Source organism: Mustela erminea, chromosome 13 (assembly GCF_009829155.1).
Source record: "Mustela erminea isolate mMusErm1 chromosome 13, mMusErm1.Pri, whole genome shotgun sequence".
Lineage (NCBI taxonomy): Eukaryota > Metazoa > Chordata > Mammalia > Carnivora > Mustelidae > Mustela > Mustela erminea.
Window position 1 is genome coordinate 18,084,638 of NC_045626.1, and position 25,120 is coordinate 18,109,757.

The 25,120-nt window shown below is 39.1% G+C and overlaps 1 protein-coding gene across 2 annotated transcripts in view; it reads right to left on the reverse strand.

The window, feature by feature from the left end:
* The window catches only part of WDR7 (WD repeat domain 7), a 363,555-nt gene that overhangs the window by 49,959 nt on the left and 288,476 nt on the right, over positions 1 to 25,120 (reverse strand). For both annotated transcript variants that reach the window (XM_032310817.1, XM_032310818.1), the window contains one exon: positions 22,083 to 22,182. In XM_032310817.1, coding sequence (XP_032166708.1) covers positions 22,083 to 22,182 — 100 coding nt within the window. The remainder of the gene's footprint in view (positions 1 to 22,082; positions 22,183 to 25,120) is intronic.

Here is a 25,120-nt window from a genome sequence, read left to right on the forward strand (position 1 = left end):
TCCAAAAAGAATTCACTGTAAAGACTGCCTAAAAATGAAATCAGAGCAAGAGGAAAAACAAAACAAAACAAAACCATCACCTAAATAGGGGCCAGGGGGAACTACTTAATCGTAAAAAGGGCACACCTGATCTTAGGAATATTTCAGTCTATAATCCGAAAATTAAAGCTTAACCAAAATTTTTATGAGTAAACTCTATAGCAGGAGGTTTTATTTGCTTAACTTTGGGGTCTAATATTGATGATGTTCGAGCTGATCACGTCCATGCTTATGATCAGCAGAGTGATAAAAAGGAGTAAAACTACTAAACAGAAAATTATAAATGGAATCTGAAGTACTTTGTTATAAAAAAATAGAACATTTTAATGTAGTCTACTGCTTATGAAGGCAACATTTTGTCGACAGTTTTTGTATCTGACATCTCGTTAAATATATGCTACTAATATTTCACATTTTTCAGTAAAAATTTATGGGTAGGAATATGTTGATTTATTATTTCTCAAGAAAAAGGTGATTCATCACATCCATCATTCTGTTAATCATTAGGTGTTATTTCTAAGTTACTATGTAAAGCCATCTTTCTTGAAATGTGGAGAAAATATGCTGGAAGAAAAAAAAGAACAGTGGAAAGCATTTTGAGAGTTATTTCTTATTTTATTACCATTTTACAATTAATGCTTCTTTTTTCCCCCAACAGATAAAATAAACATCTTTAAGCAGTAAAATGTACACTAGCTCAACTGTAAAATACTGTAAACATTCCTCCAACATAATGTTATAGGAAGGACTGCAATGTTTCTATTGTTAGAACATAAAAGAATATTAAAAAAGAAAAACAACAATTGTGTAAAATGCCTTGTGAGTGAATTCAGGAAACAAAGCACTGATCTCTTATAGGATTTTCACCACACTTGAAAAGAATGTTATTTTTGTAGCCTATTGACAAGAGACTTTCCTGTTTCTTTTTCTTTATTCACTGACAATTATTTACACATACTAAGGAAAATAGAACTATATTGTTTAGTAAGGTAATGTCATAATAATACTCCGAAATTATGATTCTGGGAACACATGCTCTTTAACCAGAAGGAACATGAATTAAAAACAATTCCTGTGTTGGTGCTTACTATGTTTTCCTATCTGGAGACTGACAGGGGGGCTACTGTGTGTGTGTGTGTGTGTGTGTGTGTGTGTGTGTGTGTGTGTAATTATTGAAATCCAATGTCTATAAAGTCAAGAGTTTAGCTAGGAGAGAAACTGAGCATAAACTATCCATTCTAAACTCTACATTTATAACTACTTGGTTGGAAGGATATGGTTAAAAGCAGGTTTTCTTTTTTGAAAAGTTGTATTTCATTATCTAGTCACCATGACAACAAATTGAGGTACTACAGCAAGCCTTAGAAAAACACCTGTCTTAAGAAAGGAAAAGTTGGTTTCTTCAGGTAGTTGGAATCTCTGTAAATATTTAATTTGTTAAAGCCCTAATATTATAGAAATAATTCAAAGCGTGATTAATGAAAAACAGGAAGTGTTCCATCCTCAAATAAGAAGGGTCAGACACAGATGCCACTGAAAATGGGAGATCCAAAATGAAAAGCAAGCATATCAGCAGTCTTTAAAAAGCAGTTTTCCTATGGGATCCCTCTTTGTGCCTTCGCATCTACCTATTATTAGAGAATCTGTGTTGATCTATTTAATTTTAGACCTTCCACCTCTTTGTCAAATCTGGTTGAGATCAGCTTGCCTAAATCCTGCTGTTGTCCTGCGGAAGAGGAGTGTGTGACATGACAGCTGGCTGATTTGCATATTTTCCTCTCATTGGCTGAGGAAACTGCCCAGGCAGTGAAACACTCCAAGGCAGGCATGGATTTTAGCTGCTTCCTCATTTTGAAAACTAAGAACATTTCTAAATGTGCTTAAGAGCATCTATAAAACCCCAGACACTGTGCATTAGGACAGTCCTTTTTCCCACCTACCATGAGCAGAAGTTCAAGATAATCTGAAAGTGTACTCATACAGACACCATGCTAGCAGATTAAAAACCCCTCAATTCCAATTATGTATAGAGGCTTTGGTGTTTGGTGGGATTTTTAAAAGTCCCATAACCACATGATCAATCCAGGTGATTTAAAATCAATACCAGAGCCAGACAAAGGCTGTTGTAAACAGCTCTCTATTTGGTTTATGGAAAAGGTGAAAAATCCGAGCGAAGCTTTCTTCAGGGAGAGGCTAAACCGTAAGACACTAGCTCAAGCCTCTGAGGCCACTTCATTCCCTTGGTGGGAATTCAGAAATACAAACTGTACCCTGAACCTACCTCTCTCTTGTCCAGAGAAAATGAAGAGAAAAACCTCTAAATACTGTGCTTATCAAAAGTGATACCTCTTTCTTGCTAATATGAGAAGAATGCTTTGGCCATGCTATATTTATATTTAAGATAAGTGTATTCGAGAAGTCAAACATATAGCCAACCAGTGCTCTACCCTTGGAGAAAAAGATACACCCTTTAATCTTAGAAGCACAGGATTACTGAATAATTTCATTTTAGAATACTCTAAGTTGGGGCACCTGGGTGGCTCAGTTGGTTAAGCATATCCTTTGGCTTGGGTGATCTCGGGGTCCTGGGATCCAGCCTCGCATTGAGCTCCCTGCCCAGCAGGGAGTCTGCTTCTTCCTCTCCCTCCGTCCCCCACCCCACCTTATATTCTCTCTCAAATAAGTAAATAAAATATTTTAAAAACAAACAAAAAACCCAAACCCCACAAAACAAAAAACGACAACAAAAAGCATACTCAAAGGTAAGTGCTTTTGAAATCCACCAAATTTTAAAGTAGTGCATCTGAAATCCCTGGACAAATGTCCCTCATTCAAGATAGATATGAAGGTAGTACTCTTTGTCTTAGTCTCTGATTTCAAAGCTCTGTCTTCATAGTCTTTCGTTACTCTCCTTAGCAGAATCTCATGCCACTTATATTTTCTAAGTTGGCATTAAGTTGATATTAAAATGACACAGAATAATAGTTTTAATGTATATCAGGATACAGAAAATGTACAGGACTGTTTTCTTCATAGCCAATCCAAAACAATATCTTTCATAGCTGTTTTAAACCCCTTCCTACTGCAAAATGTTTTACTTTGGTAAACCACGGGTCAGGTACTACTCCCCCTAAGCAGTCAAATATTCTACAGCACATTCTTAAAAAGCAAAACTCTCTTGACGCCACATTTACTCCCAGCTGTGTCTCTTCTCTCATCTGCCCAACCAAGCTTCTTGAAAGACTGGTCTACAGAGGCCTGCCTGCCCCTGGCTTCACTGCTGCCAGGCTCCCGTCCCCACGACCACACTGAGACAGTGACCTGTTGCCAAATCTGATGGGCTTCTCTTCATTTTTATCTTCCTCGACCTTTCAGCAGCATTTCTCCATGAGACACTCTCCTCTTTTAGTAGCTAAGACACCACAGTCTTTTGATTTTCTTCATGCCCTTCAGCCATCCCTTCTCACACTTTTGCCAGATGCATCTCTTCCCATCTCATCCTTAAATGGTGAACATTTTGAGGGCTTTGTCCCCCTTCTCACTCTATCTGAGCTTCTCTTTGGGCTGTATATTCATCCACAGCCACGGCTCTAAACCCATCAACATGTCAATGACATCTGAATGTTTATCTCTAAAGCCAATGGACAGCTCCACATGAGTGTTTACTAGGGTTATCAAAGTTAACATCAACAACTAAGTGATTAATTTTCCACCACTTCTTATTCCACAAATCTGCTGTTTCTCCTATATTCCCCAGCTGCTCAAACCAAAAACCTAGAAATCATCCTCACTACCTCACTCTCTCAATGATCATACCAAATTTATCATGAGTTCACCTTCAAATGTATCTCAAACCAGTCCATTTCTATCTTCACTATTCCTCGTTCCATTCAGGGATAGTGGTGAGGGATTTCTCATCAATGACTCAAATGCCTCTGTGACCTAGCACCAGCCCATCTCTGGAATCTTATCTCTTGTTGCTTTGCAAAACAATCTCCTTGGTGTATAATATCTTTTAGTATATTACTAAGGATGTATTGGCACACAAAATGCCTAGTGTTTCCCCCAATATGGGAATTTCACTCGATTCACCACTTAGAAAAGCAAGGTAGCTAAGAATGCTACCCCAGTTATGTTTCTGGAGGTGGTGTTAATTTCTTCATAAACATTAATAGAGATACATAATTTCAGTAGTTTACAGCACTAACATAGTAGCTGGTACACAGTAAATACTTAATATCTGTTAAATTAGTAAATTATTTGGACAGCTGCTGCAGCAGGGGGAAAGATCCCATCATATTGTGAGAGAGAGAGCCAGGGATAGAAAAGTCTTGAATTGTGTGTTGGTATTTGAATAGCTGGGGAAAGCTCCCAATTAGGGACAAAGCTATAAGAGGTTAATAAGATATTGGGGACTTTTGTAAGCACTTTTTCAGTTAGTGATTTTATCTGGTGGGGGATCCCTCCTCTTACAATTTGAAGAACAGAAAAGTCATCAGAAAGGGAACTGTGGAGAGAAAGGAGGCTTATACATGTACCCAACAGTAGCTGCTTAATGCTCTGGCAGGGGCAGCTGGCCTATCATAATAATGGAATATGAAAATAACATAAAAATGCAATATGAAAATCTAGGATTCTGGTCTCAGCTCAGCTCAGGACAATAAGAGAAACTTCCCCACAGAAAGGAGTAACTAAAGCCTCATAAGATAAAATGTTACGATTTTATGTAGTATTTCAAAGCAAACAGAGGGATATGTAGACCATAGTACAAAAATCTGTAAGTAGCTATACATGTGAATAAGCAATGTATAAACATATAATTTTTGTGGGGTGTGTGTGAAGGGGCTGTGATTGGTTTTCCTCCTCTAAACCTTTCTTTAATATTGCTGCTTTGCCTTTTCAATGGTGATACCTCCCCATCTAAATCAAATTCCATTAAGACTACCCTAAGGCTCCATTTTTGTCCATATGATTCTAAATCTAATGCAAGATATTCCTATTTTTAAACTGTTTGATTTTACAGAGCGTGGGGACTTTAAATACGAATTCACGGTAATTCAGACATTATTTGTTCCTCTTGTTATCTGCCATCTTATTCTGTAAACCCAGAGCTTCTCAACTCCAGTCTGCCTTAGAATTACCTGGCAGCATCCTATGGAAATGTAGGTAACTGGGTCCCTGCTGCAGCGATGCTCATTCAGAGGTCTGAGGTAGGAAAAATTCACTCTGAAATTTCCCATGTGATTCTGACATGTCACCTGGCTTAGAAAGAACCATGCTAAATCAGGGCCTGGAGAAGTCACAGGACAGCAACTCCCAGGCAGGTGGAGACATCAGAACTAAGCGCACACACCCCATGACATACAGGAGCTATCGGCTGCCTCCGTACCATTCATCCTCATTTCCCCTCGCATGCACTTTGCAGTTCTCAAAAACCCTTTCATATACTCTCTAAAGCACCTCGTCTTTCTGGCCTCACTTTGCTTTCTGGCAAAAATAAGGACGTTGGCCTCAATTATTTCTTTCAGCCTGAAAAAACAATGTGTGCCTGACATATAGTAGACACTCAATAAATATTTGTTGAACGAATGAATGAATGCATGGCTACCTCTCAAAAACCACGGAGAGCGTGCTAGGGGTTGGTATTAGAAAGGTTTTTGAACAAACGGTCTGATACCTAGTAAACTTAGGCTTCGAGAAGTTCAGGGACAGGGCTAGGAACTGGATGTAAGACTCAGTTTTCTGACTTGTCATCTGGTGATCTTTCTTTCAGCATTCTTGCTGAAAGTTGCCAATTAGACTGTGTTGGGTGAAGGACGGTCCACCTGCTGTATTCTGTATTCCAGCCACTCCTGACGAAGGACAAACCGTTGTATATGTGTAATGGCATGTAAGCTGTTACCTTTTTCTTTAACCTCTGTCTACGGTAGAGGCAGTAATTCCAGAGGCTTGATATATGTATCTACAAGTGATAAATCTGTGTGAGTTACAGCTGTGTCCTTGTAGATTTACAACTATAAGTTTTAATTCATCTCTGACAACGCATTTACATAAATTACAGCAACGCAGTAACAATGCCATATGCTGGGATGTTCACCCAGAGAAAGTCAAGAGGCTTACGGGAGCTGGCTTTCATTCTATTACAAAGGGCCACTCTGAGTATATATGAGAAAGCAGCTTTTTGTTTGGTGTGGTGGGTATTACACTGATGTCTTCTTGCTCTTGACATCCTTTGAAAGTAAACGATGTTTCAACACCTTTCAACACATTAATGAATTTTCTACACTAAGGTGTAACTTTACAGAGCGGCAGAATTACCTAAATGAGTCAACATTCAGAGGAATGAATGGGAATTATTTCTAAGCACCTACTCTGTCTTCAAGTGTGCCTGTTTAACAGCACTCTGAAGTAGGAGCGCAAGTCGGCTGAGTTGGGAGGGACGAGGGACAGTGTGAGGTAATCAAGGGTGACCCCCTCCTTCCAGTGCAATGACGGGAAAGGCCTTTGGCTTCAGACAGGATACAGAAAAGAACAGAACCAGATCTTTTGAGGCCTATCCTGTACTTTTCAATCCCAGCTCACTGTTCCTATAGGAATAAAAGGGTAAGCTGATTCTTTCACAGTAACTTTGTATTAGTCTACTTAGTTAAAAAAAGTTTCCTACTAAGAGTTTTCTCTTTTTAAAATTTTTATTGATCCAATTTTTTTAAGTAAACGCTACCACCAACGTGGGGCTCAAACTCATGACCCCAAAATCAACAACTGCATGCTCTACTGACTGACCCAACCAGGTGCCTCAAGAGTTTCATTGTTAAACCAAGACTAAAGTCTCTTTCAAGTTCAGAAACTCAAAACTTTAAAGGTGACTATCAATCAACGCAACCACTACCATTTACTGAACTTCACTTTAACTTAAAATGTAACAGTCATGACAGTAAGTATCATATATATGTCAGCTCAACTAATCTCCAAGAAGACCTAAAATTATTCCCATTTTACAGGTAAGGAAATAGATTTAAAGAGGTTGGTTATGTCCCTAAGGTCAGCCCCTGCGCTCAGGGAAGATGGCAGCCTTCCTGTTATCTCAGGGATGAACTTCAATTCGTCGGTCATGATAATTCCATGCTCTTTGCCAGCAAAAGGCCAGAAAATGTGATACAATTCTGGTCAGTGGAGACATGAGAACAAGGCTTGCTGAGGGTATATCTGCTTTAAAACTTCCTCCTGGGGAAGTCTAGGTGGCTCAGTGGGTTAAAGCCTCTGCCTTCGGCTCAGGTCCTGGGATGGAGCCCTCCATCGGGCTCTCTGCTCAGCAGGGAGCCTGTTCCCTGCCTGCCTCTCTATCTACTTGTGATCTCTGTCAAATAAATGAATAAAATATTAAAAATAAAATAAAATAAAATAAAAACTTCTTGCTGCCTCTGGCCAGTACTCTCTGCATAGGTGGCTATGCCCAGTGCTGCTGGTCTAGCCTGAAACCAATATACCAATGCAGCAAAACAGAGAGACGGACAGACAATGGTCCCTGACCATACCATTGAGCTGCTCATTTTCCCAGATACCTCTGGATGTCTTGTTATAAAGATAATGAAGTTTTAAATTTAATGCCTCTTTTGTGGCTTCTATTACTTTGTAGATGAAATATTCTATTAAATCTTTCTAATGATTCCACAATTCTTTTATTTTAAAAATTCCTCTCTATGCCTAATCTAAGTCTATTTTTTTTAAAAGATTTTATTTTTAAGTAATCTTCACACCCAACATGGGGCTTGAACCCACAACCCTGAGATCAAGAGCCCCACACTCCAACTGAGCCAATCAGGAGCCCCCTAAATCTTTCTTTTTAACGTGACTATTTTTCTACCAGTTTACAAAGAGCTCATCCCCTCCCCCCCAAATTTTTTCATGAAATACTGTTTTTACGTTTTCATTATGGCATCACTTTATATTTTAATTTAGTATATGTACTTAAGAGACTGTATTTTGAGGTTGATCAGAGTCTGCTGGTTCTGTCATGCCTTCTAGCCCTCTTCTTTACTCAGACCCCATGGATTCCTTTCAAGGCCAGATCAACTGTTGCCTGGACCAGCGTCATGGAAGCCTTCAGTCCATTATCTGTGACCCTGACCTTCCTAAATGCAATGTGTGATGTTGTTGCTCTCCTGCTTAAAACTCTTCAAATGGTCTCTCAGAATGTACCACTACACATTCAGCATAGTATTAATCTATATGCACCCTAAAAACTTTTTTTTTAAATTTTATTTATTTGAGAGAGAGAGAGATCACAAGTAGGCAGGGAGGCAGGCAGAGAGAGAGGGGGAAGCAGGCTCCCTGCTGAGCAGAGAGCCTGATGTGGGGCTCGATCCCAGACCCCGAGATCATGACCTGAACTGAAGGCAGAGGCTTAACCCACTGAACCACCCAGGCACCCCCCTAAAAACTTTTAAATCTGTTACTAGCATTGAAAAACTGGGAGGCTTTTACATGAAAACCCAGATTTTCAGCTTTCTTGAAAAATCAGACCAGGCCAAGCTCCACAGCTTCACGTGGCACCGACTGACAGGATCTGATCCCCGTACATGGAGCGTGTGTTCTCCTGTCTGCCGCAGCACCCCCTCCCCAACCTCCTGGCTCCCAGTTCGATCCCTGCCACTCAAGGACAGTAGCCTGGTGCATTTTACTAAGGGCTTACACAGCTCTTTTTAAGAGCTGCATTAAAAAGATAAACATTTCTTGGAAGGTGCTATCAAAAATGGAAAAATGAAAGACAAAGCAAGAGGGCTCACCTTGTTCTTTCAATTCACGCGACCTGCTTCATCTCTGCAGGTGTCTGAGTTTGTCTCTTCTGATCTATGAGACAGAGACTATGAAGCAACCCATCTAGGAAAGGCCTTCCATGATCTCGCCCCTCCTAACCGCTGGCTTTCTCTCTCTCTCCTTTCTTAATTCCACACTCCTTTGCAGCCTCTTGTTCCCAGCACAGCCCAAACTTTCATAGTTCCTGGAATGCACTAGAGGTTAAACGATGCCTCTGTGCTTTTGTGGATGCTTCCTCGTCTCTCTGAAGGTTTCTTCCTCCATGTGTGCCTATGGAGCCCCTACTCAACCTCAGTGCACAAGTCACCTTCTTTATGAACTTTTCCTGCTCTTCTCTCTTACCTCCACAGGATTCACCTATTCCTACCTTGTGTTGTCATGCTCTGCTGCGGCACTGAAACACTTTATTACACTGACTTGCTTCACCTTTGTCATCGCTGCTGGACTACAGATTTCTAGCCCATAAAGTGGTTACTCCCTTCTGCATTTCACAGTGTCCTGTAAATACCTCTAGGTGCCACGCAACAGAATCTCTCTTAACTGACTTCAATTTTACTGACTCTTGGTGTCAGCCAATACTCTCTCCTCCCTGGCTGATGTCCACACCCGAGAAACACCAGCGGTTACCAGGCCCACTCCCCACTGCTCCTGCTGGGTCAGCTTTCTGACCTTGAGTTAACCAAAGCCATGCTAGCTGTGCTGGTCAATGTGAGCATGTAGTGGAATTAAATATCTGAAAAAATTATAAACTAAGAGTGGGAAGATGGTGTTAGAAAGATACACCATGCATACACATGAAATTAGGTATAGGTGAGACAAAGTGTACTGAACAGGCAAAGTGTAAGCATCCAGGGTTATACTCTGAGACTGCCTTACACGCATCTTTAATTTCCTGTCCTACTTCAACAAACAGAAGACGGCAAGGTTGAGAAAGAAAAATGTTCTAGAATATCATCAGTGAACCAATTATAGAAAGAAAAGGACTTGTTCTCACACCAAGAGACGAAAAATAAAATTATTTTGATAGGATTTAAATTAAAATGAAATGTTTAACACACACATCATTTTACATGATGCTACACGGGAGCAACATTTCTGATGAGCTGAGCGACTCCCGGGACTGACTGTACTAGATCCACAGGCTTTTAGGACGCCTCCCCCAACCTCTGGCTTCACCAGATGTGAGCTCCATTAGGAGTTCTATTTAGGATAGGAGTTACCAAATTTTGACAGCAAGCTCATTTAAAGCATCAACATCTCTTTAAAACCTATCACGAGGAACGCCTGGGTGGCTCAGTGGGTTAAGCGTCTGCCTTCAGCTCAGGTCATGATCCCAGGGTCCTGGGATGGAGCCCCATATCGGGCTCCCTGCTCAGTGCAAAGCCTGCTTCTCCCTCTCCCTCTGATGCTCTGCCTGCTTGTGCTCTCTCGCTTTCTCTGTCAAATAAATAAATAAAATCTTAAAAAAAAAAAAAAACAAAACCAAAGCTGCAGACTCACATCCTCATTATATGTGTTTTAGAGTACTTAGGGATCACATTTATTGAATACTACATGCCAGCCCTGATTCAAAGTACCTCGTACATCAAGAGTAGATATAAAGACTATAAGGCAGTGAATCCAGGATGAGTTCAATGTACTGTGACTCTCCTACACAGTATTTTCTTATTTTATGGACTACTATGCATGAGATATCTAAATACACGAGCATACACACATACATACACATGTGTATTTTCTTTCTTTCTTTTTTTTTTAATGTGTTGAGAGGAAAAAGAGAACATCTAGGAAGGAAACTGAATGGCATTCAGAAACGTACCTAAAACGTGAATTTTGAAAATCAAAATAAATTTTAGTCTACCTAATGCTTTTGCAAGGATGTTGAAATACTGGCTCTGTAAACAAAAGAACTCTCTGCCTCATGTATTTCCAATCACAGATATTGCCAAGTATTTTAACTGTCCTTCTTGGGGCAAAAATCTTGAATACTACCACTCAAAATATACCGCAAATGTAAGAAGTACACAGTGAGTGACAGAGTAGATAAACAACAGGAAAACACGCAGTCTGCTCAAAATATTCTTTAAAAGTGTTTAAACGTTCTGAATAAATGATGGTCTAATTTCAAGCACTGTTCCAGATATCTGTTTCTCTTCCTAGAGATTCTTCTCTAAATAGCATTTCACTTTCAAAACAGGAAACTTGTTAGGTAATTCTTCAACACGGTGTCAGGAAGCCATTGTCTTCCCCAACCATTCATCTTATTATCACCCTCGATGCCGTGTTTCTGGCTGTGCTCAGAGGACGTCATAGGAAGCACCGGCCATAAACCCAGCTGCTGAAAAGAGCAAGAAGAAAATACCTAAAATGTCACAGTCTGACTAAGTACTGTAGTCAATTCTCCCTGCAATTTTTGCAATCACCACATAAGTGCCCTTGATGTATAAACGTTATAGACTTCTGCTCAGTGAAAACTGTGCCTGAAGCTTCAAAACTCTGCCTTAAAGAAACATCAATCTTACTGTCCACCACATACCTCAGGCCCATTGCTCCCTCTAACTACACGTAAAATCTTTGTTATTTTTGTAGAGAAGGACACACTGTTTTCCAAACTTCGATTAATATAGTGTTTGCTGACATTTCTGCCGAGTCTTGATTAGCTTTCTTTGGATTTACAGTAGCCTCAGAGTGCTTGCCAAAATTAAATGTATTCTGGAAAATTATATTGGTTTATTTTTATTAGAGGGCTTGAAATCTCATGCTGAAAACATTTTCATATCTTGCCCCGCCCCCCTTTCCTAAAAATGTTATTTATTGAAAATGCCAGCATTCAGTAGTTTAACACTTTGCTAACGCTATGTAACTTTATTTAGAAAATCTGTTACTTAGCGTTTAAGAAGCCACACATAAGAGCTGTCTCTAGGTACCTACGGGAATAACTGTTTTCCAGCTAAGATTTGTGCAATTCCAGGTATTAAGATAATCTGAAAACTGCTATAAATGAACCTTTCACATACGTCCAGGAAAACAGCGGTTCGTCTTTGGTTAGCACGTTTCCCCTTATGCTTTCTTGCTCCTCTGGGCTTTGCAGATGTTGTCTCTTTTGTCCCTTCTACCTGGCATAAAGTCCCTTGCCTGTCTCCTTCTTTGCCTAACCCCTAATTGTTAATGGCTCAATTCAGATGTCCTCTCCTTTAGAGAAACCTTCCAGACCGTTCTCCCTAGACTCCTAAGCAAGTCTAGGCTAGGGTTGTCTCCTGTGTTCTCCCACAGCATTCTAGATGGCACTACTGCAAAGGGTGATCACAGTATTTCGACCACAGGTTTACGTCTTGTCTTCCACTCTACATTATAAATTCCTTGAGGGTAGAAATAGTTCATATTTATTTTCTGAGGTCTTGCATATACTATGGTGTCTGGAACAGAGAAGAGGCATCATAAAATTTTAATTTTAATTTTATTTTTTTAATATTTCAAAAAATAAAATGAGTGATAACTCCTGAATAAATGAATAGTCTGTCATGTGAGATGAGAAATACAGGCGACAAAACAGACCAACCGTGGGGTTTCATTTTTTATGAGAATAACTGCTGGTCAAGAGTCATTCTGTTCTTCTCAGGAATGCTAGGGAGGGTAAAAAGAAACTAATAAACTATGGGAAAATAGTCTCAGAGCATTCCGGCAATCAAGTGCACACATCTTCTGACCTAGCACTCTATAAGCAGGAATTTACCCCCCACCCCCCAAATCAGATAGGCATAAAAAGTTTCATAAATTGGGCCATTCAACATAGCACTGTTTGTAATGGTGAGAAATGGGGGGGGGGGGGGGACTTCAATGTTAATCGACACAAGTTTGGTTAATGAATTCTCTTACATCTGTGTTTTGGAATACTATGTAGTCGTCCAAACAGTTTAAAAAAGCCCTTTGTAGTTAGTATGTCCAACGGTGAAGTCCTGAGCTTCATCCCTACTCCTCGCTGCTCTTCTCCCGGTTGTTAGGGCATCTTCATCCGTCTCAGTCATCCCTGCCCTCTCTCTCTCACCACTGCCTCCCCCTTACCTGCCCCATACTGCACCTACATCTGAACAATCATCAAGACCTGTTGGCTCTCCTTCACCCACCTGCTTTTCTCCATCTCTGCTATAACAACCCTAGTCCCAGCTCGGCAGCAAGCAGACTTTTAAAATAAAAATGGGTCAAACCAATTCTGATTTTTAGAATCTTTCCTACAGAGAGAAAAGCACTGGTGTATAAAGACATATATTCAAAAATGCCTATTGCAGTCTTGTTTGTAAGAATGCAAAGCTGGATTCAATTTGAGCATTTTCTCAACAGGAAAAGAGTTTTCTAAAATATTCTATTTTTTATAAGGAACATGCTAGATTAATGGTTTTCAACTGGGAGATCTAGCTAGGATACACTATTCAGACTTTTAACTCGAAGAGCAGTGTGTTTATTATGATTCCAATGTTGTGAAATAAAGAACAAAAGCCTTCCAAAACTAATAAATAAAAAACAGTTCTTAAAAACAGATATAATTTCCCTGCTTAAAATTCATTAAAGGCATTTCATCATGCCAGAGTAGAAGCTGAGATCCCCACCCTGGCTTTCCTATCCAGCTCCACCTCCAACCTCTCTTCTGCTGCCTCACAAAATCAGTGCCCCCTGCACTTGCCTTTTTTCTGTTCCCCAAACTTTCCAGCGTTCTTTGTACCACCTGCTCCTTGTAATACCCTTTTTCTAGATGACGGCACCGTCTGAGGCTAAATGCCATCCCCTCAGTGTGTTCACACCTGAGCACCCTAAGTATGTACCCCGTCATTCCACTATCTTACCCTACTACTACCCTGATGGTTCCTAGTTAGTTTCTTGTTTGTCTCCTCTTACCAGGAAAGCCGCTCCCTGAGAGCAGGACCCATGCCTGTTTTATCTGCAGCTAACAGTTGGCATTCATCACATACTTGCCATTACTGCATAAAACAGATGGGCTCACTGGAAGACATAATACACTGTTAAGTAAAAATACGAACATGTTCGGGCACCTGGGTGGCTCAGTGGGTTAAAGCCTCTGCCTTCAGCTCAGGTCATGATCCCAGGGTCCTCCGATGGAGCCCAGCCCAGCCGGGCTCTCTGCTCAGCGGGGAGCCTGCTTCCTCCTCTCTCTCTTGCCTGCCTCTCTGCCTACTTGTGATCTCTGTCTAGCAAATAAATAAATAAAATCTTTTAAAAAAAAATTTAAAAAAAATACGAACATGTTGCAGAAGACATACTGAGGAAAGGGGGGGGGGGTAGTATTATTTTTGTATTACAGAAAGCAGCCTCAAAGGATTTACAACAAGTGGATGAAACAGGAATTAACTCTAAGGGACAGGTAACGGCGGACTTTAACTTTCCACTTTAAATATTTGTTACTGTTTGAGGTTGTTTTTTTAAATGAGCATGAATTACATTTATAGTCAAAAGAACCAATCAATATAATTCCTTTTGGGGAAAAAATGGAATGCCAGGGAAGAAAGCAGATACACCTCCTCCCTCGCCAGGTGCTCCTTATTGGTTATGTTCCTCTTCTCTCTTTCTCATGGAAATGCTAATCATTCAAACATTGTATCTAGATGTCTCACGGGGAGGATGGAAATGACACAAATTACTCTATTTTGACTGGCTAGGTATCAGTGGATCATTATTGTCAAAGAAAATAAAACACTTCTGTTAGGGAAAACAACAACAACAATAAAACTGTTACAGGAAGCTTCCTGTTGACAAGAAGAAAGAGAATCGGACACTGGCTAGAGCCCACCAGATCCAGAGATGAAGCAGAATAAAAAAATCTCAGACCAACTCCACACCCAAAAAAATCAAACAACAACAAACCTTAAGATTCTAACTACAGTTTTCTTTTGGGTTATAAAAGCAGCCACACACCCATGCAACGTAAGAAGGTCCTGTGATTTACATAAAAAGTTAAGTTCATAAATAAACATAACTGAATTTCAATGGATAAGTAATAGATGATATGCAAATGAGGGAAAATGAGAACATTCACAACTATTCCTGTTGAAACGAAGAGAAATTACAAAAAATTACGCTGACACCTGAGAAACTGAAAATAAGAATAATAATAAAATGGTTGAATTACTGAATTCATCTCTTATATCTTAAAAAGGATGAAGCAAACAGATGTGGAAAGTTATATAGTAATAAAGCCCTTGAAAATAAAATATCCAGTGGTGGTTAATATAAGGACTTTGAATATAAGCAAACAGGTAGGCCAACAACTGAGATATGGAGATAGGCTAAAAATTAGCCTAAAATTACTTTACCCAGAAAGATTCTAATATAGCAGTAACATTAAAAGTAGTATTTATAAAGACTTTAAAAAATCATTGAAGGAAAAATATCAGTAGGACAAAAGATTAATGGTGTGGAAAATTAGTATAAACAAAAGAATGTTAAATATAATCAAATAAGGACAGATCAGTAAGTATATCTAGAAATCTGCTAATTACTTGACTTGATACCCTATTCATTCATTCTACTTGTAAGATTAATAAAGTAGTCTGGAAAAAAGAGCAGCAAATAAAATCATAAGAAAGAAATTGCAATAAATCTACCTGGTATGAAGGTTGATGTGTACCAGCAGGAGCCAACAGAATGAGGTTGATTGACTGTGTCTTATTTAACCAACGACCAAATAATAATCATGATGGCTAACATTTTTTAAGCCCTTACTATTGGCTGACATTTGTTTCATATATATTTATTCTTTTAATCTTTACAACACAATGTTATGAGAGTTACTGTGTCCATTTTGTAGATGAATAAACTAAAGCATAGAGAATTGAAGGACCTTAGTTAGGCCACAAAGCTAATAAGGAACTACAAGGGACTAACAAGGATTCAAACCCAAGTCGGTCGGGCTCCAGAATCTGCTCTGCCTTTTCTAACACGTAAGAGAAAATATATAACTTGCTAATTAATTTTAAAACCAAATTTGGTATGTTGCAAATATTATCAAAGATATAATTAATCTGCGCCAGATAAATGCGTACCAGTAAGGAATTTGAGAGGCCATATAACTTAGTGGGTATAAGGGAATCAAAGAAAGGTCAAAGGAAAACAAATGCAAAGGAAAATAAATTTCAATGGAATTATTAATGAAAACAGGGCCAATTTTCATTATTTTAATGTGGATTATCTTCAGCATTTTTATTAACCAGGAGTGCTAGTATGCGGCAACTGTATATATTCAGTGCAGGCAGACATTCAATATAATCTAAAGACAAAAGGAATCAGAAAGGGGCATTTCTTGAAATCTTCACTGTGTTTGAAACGAATCATCCCACAGACATTTTTGAGTGCTTCCTGTGTAACTGGGGGAGGACCACGATAGGTAACAACAGAGGATGGTGTGACTGAGTGAAAAGTAGCTCAGAAGAGGAGGGGATTGATGACGATGATCCAAGCCAGAATCTCAAAGGCTCTGAAGCACAAAGGTCAAGGGCCTAACTTAGGGTTAGCAGAGGACAAGGTGGATCTCAGGTATACTGTTAAGGAAAGTTGGCTGAACTCAGTGACTGGATGAAGATGGGTAAAGGAGAAGTAAGAACTGCGATGTCCTGGTATAACTGCACCACTAACAGAAAAAGGTGGGTTAGAAAAGATGCTGGGCGAAGAATATAGGCTTAGATTTTCTAAAACACTGAATATGAAACAATGACAAGATAGCAGAATGGAAATGTCTAGTGGATAAAACCTTTAGGGGCTGGAGTTTAGGCTGAGCCCAATTATAAGGTGACATGTGAAGTTCAATGCATCTATCCAAATAGAATAAAGAATCTGTTAAGGCCAGAGGAACTCAACATGCGGGCTGATTACTCTTTATAGCATTAAGCTGTGTGACGGGTTACACGTCAGCATTCCAGAATTTACCTTTGGTCTAGAATGGATTATAGCTAGACCTCAGTTGTCACAGTACTATGAATACAATCAATCTTTGCTTCTATTTTTTCCTTCATTATCTGGCCTATGGCAGACCTGGTCATGGTCCACTACAGAAATATAGGTACCTTTCATGACTCATAAGAAAGAGGTTTCTCTATGCTCTTTCTGAAAAGATATCCCTTAGGAACAATGTGACAAGGTGTTTCTGACTAACCAAAAATACAACTATGCCCAAAATTACCCATATATTTTTGATATAATTAAGGCATACTTTGTTTTCATTTACCATGTCATATAATATTTCTTCTTATATTTTTTACTCCAAGGACTCGGTGTTTTATTTGATCCATGTGTATCCTACTATGCATCCACTATGTTCTAGGCCCTGGAAAACAGGCTTCAAAAATGAGTTAAGGAACTTAAACTTTTCAATGATAAAGTTCTCTTAATAATTCAAGATTTAGATAAGATTTCTGCTGCACTTTCGGGCATACGTCACGGCGTTTTGTGAGCACTACGGCAAAGAAAGTAAATATCTGTATTTCCCACAGTGGATCAGAGACCCCCAAAGACACGGAACAACCTTCGAGAGGAAAACTAGCTAACAGGAGCCTGGGAGAAACTTGTACAGAGTGGGCAGGTATTTATTACAGAGGCTGGGTTTCAAAGAGATTGGAAAATCAGTGGGACATAATATCAAGTCTGCCAAACCAAAGGCAAATATTGCTAGAGGGAGGATTTTCATTGCTGATTTAACCACACACAAACCTGCAGCTCTAAGGATTCATGGAACTTAATTAGCCTGCTTATCAAGAATACTGCCTACCAACAAAATTTAAGTACTTCATAGAGAGTTACTTTTCTTTTCTTTTTTTTTTTTTTTCTTTTTAATTAAGCAAAATTCGAGTCAGGTATAGGCCTCAGTTGCTAGCAGTCGCCAGGTAAAAGCGAAGTCAGCAGCACCGAAGGATTTTTAACTACCGAGCTGCGTCAGAGTTCTGATTTGCACAATCAGTAGAGAGTCAGCCTAACAGCACAGGCAAGAGCTGCCTTTAGGAAGGAAGAATCTGCACATGCCCTAAGGCAGCCCTGCTTAACTCATCCACCAAAGTGCTCCTCACTGACAACTGTGAACTGGCCCCAGAGTCTACAAACACTCTCACGTCTCCATGTGACCTTGCATGTTCTCTACAATTAAGGTAATTTAATTGCAATGTGATGCATTTCCAAGTTTATCTGAATACAATAGCAACCTGTGCTTACTGAAGACTAACCTAAGAATTTCACATCAATTACCTTATTTACTTCTCATGCAAGAACAGGCACTATTTCTTTTTTCTTTTTTTTTTTAATTTATTTTTTTTAAATGTTTTAATTTATTTTCAGCATAACAGTATTCATTGTTCTTACACCACACCCAGTGCTCCATGCAATCTGTGCCCTCTCCAATACCACCTGGTTCCCCCAACCTCCCACCCCCTGCCCCTTCAAAACCTTCAGATTGTTTTCAGAGTCCATAGTCTCTCACGGTTCACCTCCCCTTCCAATTTCCCTCAACTCCCTTCTCCTCTCTAACTCCCCTTGTCCTCCATGATATTTGTTATGCTCCACAAATAAGTGAAACCATACGATAATTGACTCTCTCTGCTTGACTTATTTCACTCAGCATAATCTCTTCCAGTCCCGTCCATGTTGCTACAAAAGTTGGGTATTCATCCTTTCTGATGGAGGCATAATACTCCACAGTGTATATGGACCACATCTTCCTTATCCATTCGTCCATTCGTCCATTAAAGGGCATCTTGGTTCTTTCCACAGTTGGGTGACCATGGCCATTGCTGCTATAAACATTGGTTGGGGTACAGATGGCCCTTCTTTTCACTACATCTGTATCTTTGGGGTAAATACCCAGTAGTGCCATTGCAGGATCATAGGGAAGCTCTATTTTTAATTTCTTGAGGAATCTCCACACTGTTCTCCAAAGTGGCTGGACCAACTTGCATTCCCACCAACAGTGTAAGAGGGTTCCCCTTTCTCCACATCCCCTCCAACACATGTTGTTTCCTGTCTTGCTAATTTTGTAGGCACTATTTCTACTACCTTTACCGTGCGAAAGCTTCAGCTCAGATAGGTTGAGAAACTTCCCCAAGGTTATGAAATTCACAAGCGGTGGAGATGGGATGCAAGCTGCCCAGTTTCTAATTCATCTTCTCTGATACATTACACTGCAGCATTTTAATGGACTTTGTAGTTAAATTTGCTAACTCTTCCTCCTTGGTGAGCTAAGGCACAGCTCAGCAAACTTTTCCTGTAAAGGGCCACATAGTAAATATTTTCAGCTTTGCAGACCATGTAAGGTCTTCGCTGGCGACAATGACTCAATTCTGCTGTAGTGTGACAGCACCACACATGGCCCTCAAAGCAAGGAGCGTGGCTGTGTTCCAGAGAGCTTCATTTACTGAAAGGGGCGGGGGTGATCTCGGCAAGAGCTTGAGAACGCTCAAGTAGACTTCATGCTCTATACAGATATGCATATGTATTCTGTGGCTTTGTATCATCTCCTACTGTGTGTGTTTTGGAAGAACATGTAGGAAGAAAATGGATTAAAAAAAAAAAAAACCAACAAAACCAGCAGCCAATGCCAAAAAGTAAGGGAAAGGGGATTTAGTGCTTCTATGCTCTATGCTCTCTGTTACCAACCAATCTAGTAACGATGACAGGGAATCTGCATGTTCACCCTCTTCTCCCCCAGTCCTGTGTTCTCTGCATCCTGGACAGACCACAGCAGATTCTCCCATCAGCTGTGACTCTCCCTGTATGGTGGTTACATCTTATCTTTCCACCTAATTGGAACCCCACCCCCTAGAGTCCAGTGAATTTACTAATTATCCTCTCTGCATGTTTTAGGTTCTATTTCCATGTCTCTGTGCATGCTAGGAAAACTGTCCCACTCTCTCTGTCAACTGATTCCAATAGCTGGTCAGGAAATGCAGTACTGCATTCCCAGTTCAAACTCCCTAGTCCTCGGATTCACCTCTAAGACATCATTTCTGAACATGCCAATTACACTTGTGCATTCTGTTTCAACAGCTTACTCGCTTATTTCAAATACTACAACACTGACACCATAAAAGATTTAAGAGAATCCCCGAAGTGTCACTGGCACTGGATGTAACTGGTGACCGGCAAAAGCAGTTAAGACTTAGAGATGTAGCTTCATTTTCCTGTTCTCAGTGATTAGAAGAAAAGGTAACCTTTATTTTCATACAGAACTGGAAGGTGAAGGTTATTCAGTCATATAAAACTAACGGTAATCTGGGACATCAAAATCAAGAAGCTGAAGTGGACAAAAATCTGGAGGCACTAAAATGTCTAAATGTACTAAAATGAGGGACAAAAAATAAAACAGGCTAAGAATGACATTACAAATTCCTGTTAAGAAAGAATGCCTTTGATTAGTAAGTGTATCTAAGTAATTGAATTAAAAAGAATAAAATATCCAAATTATTATGTTTTTTGCATGTTCCAAAAACCTGCATTGAGACATGTGCCCATAATGCATCAGGTTTCTCTCTGCTGGTTTTGCCAACTGTGTCTTGTCCAGTAACAGTCTTCCCTCTGCTTTCTATACTTCAATTTTAAAGAAGCTTGGAAAGGTCCCTTTGTTCTTTTCTTTTTTTTTTTTTTAATCTTTCCTTATTGATGTTTGTGATTTATTTCTCTCAAGTCTGCTAGTAATGATATACTCTCATTTTTAAAAACTGTCTTACCAGAATAGATGCTGAAAACGCTACTTGAAGAATCTGTCCCTTTTAGGAGAGAATCTTACAAACAACATGGAACTTAATTTTTAAACAAGTATTTAGAGTGATTTCGCTGCTCGGAGTTCAGAGTAAAACAAACAAACACACAAACATGGCCACCAATAAGGAGTTAATGTCTAAAAAAAATTGACATCCGCCCTCTACGCTCTCACACAAAATGCACACTTACACATTAGAGACTGAGAATGTTTGCATAAAGAAACGTGTTCAACATTCCAACAGTATCCCCTAAACTTGTCTGACCCCTGAAATTTTTACCCCCAACATCTATTAGCAGCTCTTAGAACTACTGTTTTCATGGAAAGCAGCCAGGGAAGCTTTTGGAGAATCAATTAATAGCCTATTAAATTTTAGAGGCAGTATAAAATTTTAGATATATCCTTACGAATTTCTTTATATTTCTTCTGGAGATTCCTAATACAGTTGACTACATACTTATCTAACATAGTTGAATATAATTCCTAATATGGTTGAATAGATCAGCATTGATAAATGCTATAATGAAACATAAGAAGTTATGACTTGGAACTATTTATCAATGAGCTCTATAAATTCACCATGTTCACAGGGGAGCTTAGCCCTGGTTTTACCATTTGTTAACAGTATGACCTCTGGGATAAAGAGATTTAAAGCCTCTCTTGGAGCTTTGATTCACTTATATCTAAAGTGGGGCCAGATTTGCCCTGTCTAACCAACTGGTACATTCTGAGAATCAAGTGATCAAGATGAAAATTAAAATCAAGAACAATTCTTCATAAACAATAAAGTGTTATAAAAGTACAACAAGATTTATAAAAGTATAAAAATAATATATTATCTCATCAGTTTCTTTTTTCTTCTTCTCTTGAACTCTGGCTAGGATGCTGTCTTAGAATTGCCAAATCCCTTGTTTTACTTAGAAAATTAATTTTTGGTTAGTCATTAATCATAACGTACATCAAACATTTTCAGAAAATGCCTGGCGGGGGCGCCTGAGTAGCTCAGTCAGTTAAGTGTCTGTCTTTAGGTCAGGACATGATCCCAGGGTCCTAGGATCAAGCCCTCTTGGCTTCCTGCTCAGCAGGCAGTCTGCTTCTCCCTCTCCCTCTGCCCCTCCCCCCTGTTCATGCTCTCTGTCAAATAAATAAAATCTTAAAAAAAAGAAAAAAAGACAATGCACGGCAAAAATAGAAGAATCAGAAAACTGTTTAAATGTAGAGACTTATTGCAAAGTAGCTGGCGAGCAGAATCACCTTTCTCTAGGCTCTATTATGAACCCATCCGTAGCCGCCCTTCGATGCCAGTGAATAAAGACAGTAGGGCTCTATATTCTTTGAGTCCTTCATTAAACTATTGATCCCTTTAGCATTATCCATAATGTTCCAGCAGCTCAGCACGTCAACTGGTGAAGTGCTAGTCTCTCACTCCTTTCAATAACTTCCACACTTTATGGAGAGGAAGTCACAGTGATTTATTTACCTGACATTTTCCAGTCCGGATGTCGTACAGGGCCACTGAACCATGGCGAGCTCCAACCGCTATTCTGTGATTCCGCTCATAATAGCTGACCATGTAGAACCTGAATTGAACATTTTAACAAACAACAAAAACAAAACAAAAAACCCAGGTGAGATGACCTGCACATGGAAGTGGACAGAACGTATCTCAAAGATAGAAGTCAGCTCTGATACATATTTTTAAATAAATATATCTATAATTAATACATTGAGATTTTTCAGAACTGTTTCATTTTAGTAACTCTTAAAATCAACTGACAGAAAAACATTGCAAAATACCACTTAGGCTATGGATAATTATTTTCAGTAGAAAACAACTTCATCATTACAAACACCTTTGAATTTTCAAGCAAGAAATAGGGTCAAATAAGGTTTAATAAGAAAACTCAGTTTTGCTACAGTCATTATTATGCAAATACTTCTACTTAAACAGAATGGAAAAGATGAAAAGGCTTACATATTCAATCCAATTATGTTCTCACATTTTATTATAGTATCAAGGAGTGAAACATACTTTCTAGCAGATCATAAAAAAGCTACACTAATGTTATGCTTAAGTACATATCAATAATTTAGAATGAAATTAGCAAGTTATCCATAAGGAAAAGGCAAAATATTGGCAAATTCCATAGATTTTCCACATTTACTGGTTTCTCTAAATGACAGCTATGACTAAAGGTAGTATAAGGAAGCACATTTGGTACTTATTTGGCATTACATGAAAAGAAAACTGAGGGAGGATGATTTGAAGGTTATAAGAGGTTGATTTATTTTTATTTATTTCTTTTTTTCTAAGTTAATTTGCATGAGTGGATTAGGTATCTGAATTCCTGATCTATGCTTTGCCATAAAGATTTCCCGGCCATCTGGCTAGAGCCTGGGAAGAAATAAATAAAAATCACTACAAGTGTAAATAAGGTATGATTTTATATCCCCAATGAATTCTGAATATACCTTCCCATTATCTAGTGCTATTGTCTCAGTAGGAGTTGCCCAGATGAACAAGTGGCCTACGTTAAATATTTATGAGGATATTCCATCAATTCTACCACACATTCCTTGACTTTTTTCTCTGTGGTCGTCCTACCAACCTAACTTTTCTGCTACCATTTTTTTAAAAGATGGGCAGGAGAGGGAAAGGAGATGACAGCAAGGAAATATTTCTCTAATGCTTTCTTGAAATGGAGTAAAAACACCTACAAGGTCACGTGACGACATTTCTGAAATTCTGGTAAGAGAGGCTGGGAGACAGACTAGAGTTTTAAATGTGAACATTTTGAAACCAGCGACATTGTGATGAAGCCATCTAGGCATGGGATGGCATTAGGACATTCACACACAGTTCGTCAATCTGGAAAATGATACACTCAGTTTTAAAACCTTTTGTTTGTTCCTTATTAGCAAGTGATGGATTCATTAATAGTTCTGTCCTATCCCTAAGCCTTACCCAGTAGAACAACTCCTTTCACTTCAGTGGAAGATTAACACTTCATTTTTCAGTCGCAAGAGAGACACTACTTTAGGACCTCCTGCTGGTTTTGGTTTTGCTGTGCTCAGGCAGTGGGATGTCCTCTTTGTACACTGGCTGGAGGGAAGAAAAGGCACTAAAGGCTCCTGACACACATGAAGCTTCCCCACTACTGAGGGGCTAGGGTAAGGCTGTTTCCTCAATGCTTTCCTGTCTGAAGCATTACATTATGCTACCGCAACAGAGAAGGCAGGGATGGGCATTCAAAATCCGATGCACCTATATTTGAAAATTTAAAAAAGGCCCTAGAAGAGTTTAAGAACCTTCACTATTTTGTTATTCAATCATTACAGTGGTTTAAGTGTCGGGCATCACTATATAGCTACACTGACATCTACACACACAGTTAACTCGCAATTACAGTAACATGGAATATACTACCTAACAAATGCTTTAGCGAATATTCTGTTCAGGTTAATAGCCACAGGAAAATGAAATTTCAGAAGTATTTTTAAAATCTATTCTTAAACTTTGCACAGATGTAGCTGCAATACTGCTGAAATCTTTCTGTAAAACGTGACTGTAATTACCCCTCAAAATAATCCTTTTCAAAAGAAATCTGTGCTGAAATACATTTATGTGGACAAAATTTACTTAAACCAGAATTTCAAAAGTTTCTGATACACTGGCTGTCTTCTATGCTCCAATATGAACCTCATCCTTCTATATCATCTGTAAACACCATAATTTATGGAAGAAAAGAATTCAAATCTATTCCTGGTATCACATCTTTAGTTTCCCTGAAAGGACCATACATTACAGGTCTGCATTTGTCATTCTTTGCAATTTATTGCTAGAGTAATACTTCTAAACAAGATCTTAAACAATTCTGGACAGTGAAGGTCTTGGGGCACGTTTTTTATCTTTGGACTTCTTGTTAAACTTTTTATTCCCTTAACAGTATCTCTTTCAACAGAAGAAATCTGTGGTATATATGTAGTCACTTCACAAGTATCTACTCTGGGGAGAGACAGGCTGCAGGGAGTCTATCTCTGCCGAGGGTTTCCAGAACCCAGCATACCCCTCAACTACTCTCCACTTAGTACTAGTTTTCCATTGAGGGACTGTGAGATACGCATTAGTTGCCCCTACCCCAAAAGGTGGTTGAAGAGGAGGATCCACTACAGTTTTAAAAATTATTCTCGATGTGACCTGAAAGTCTTAAATTCCTACATGAAAGTCTTAAACTCCTTCATAATTTGGAAGGGGGTGCTCTCAGAGTAAGGACTGATGTGGGCTGAGTCTTCTAAAATGGTATTTCAGCTCCCAGTTCACTACATCAACAACGTGTCACTTGGGCAGCTTTCTTGGGTAACAATCTGGTAAGAATCCTTTTATTATATTCAAATCCGAACAAGGAACTTGGCCCACCACAAGGAAACTCTACTAAGTCAGAGAGAACACTACCATCCAAGTACATGAAAGAAAAATACTCTGGAATCCAGTAATGTTACAAAATATATTTCTTACTG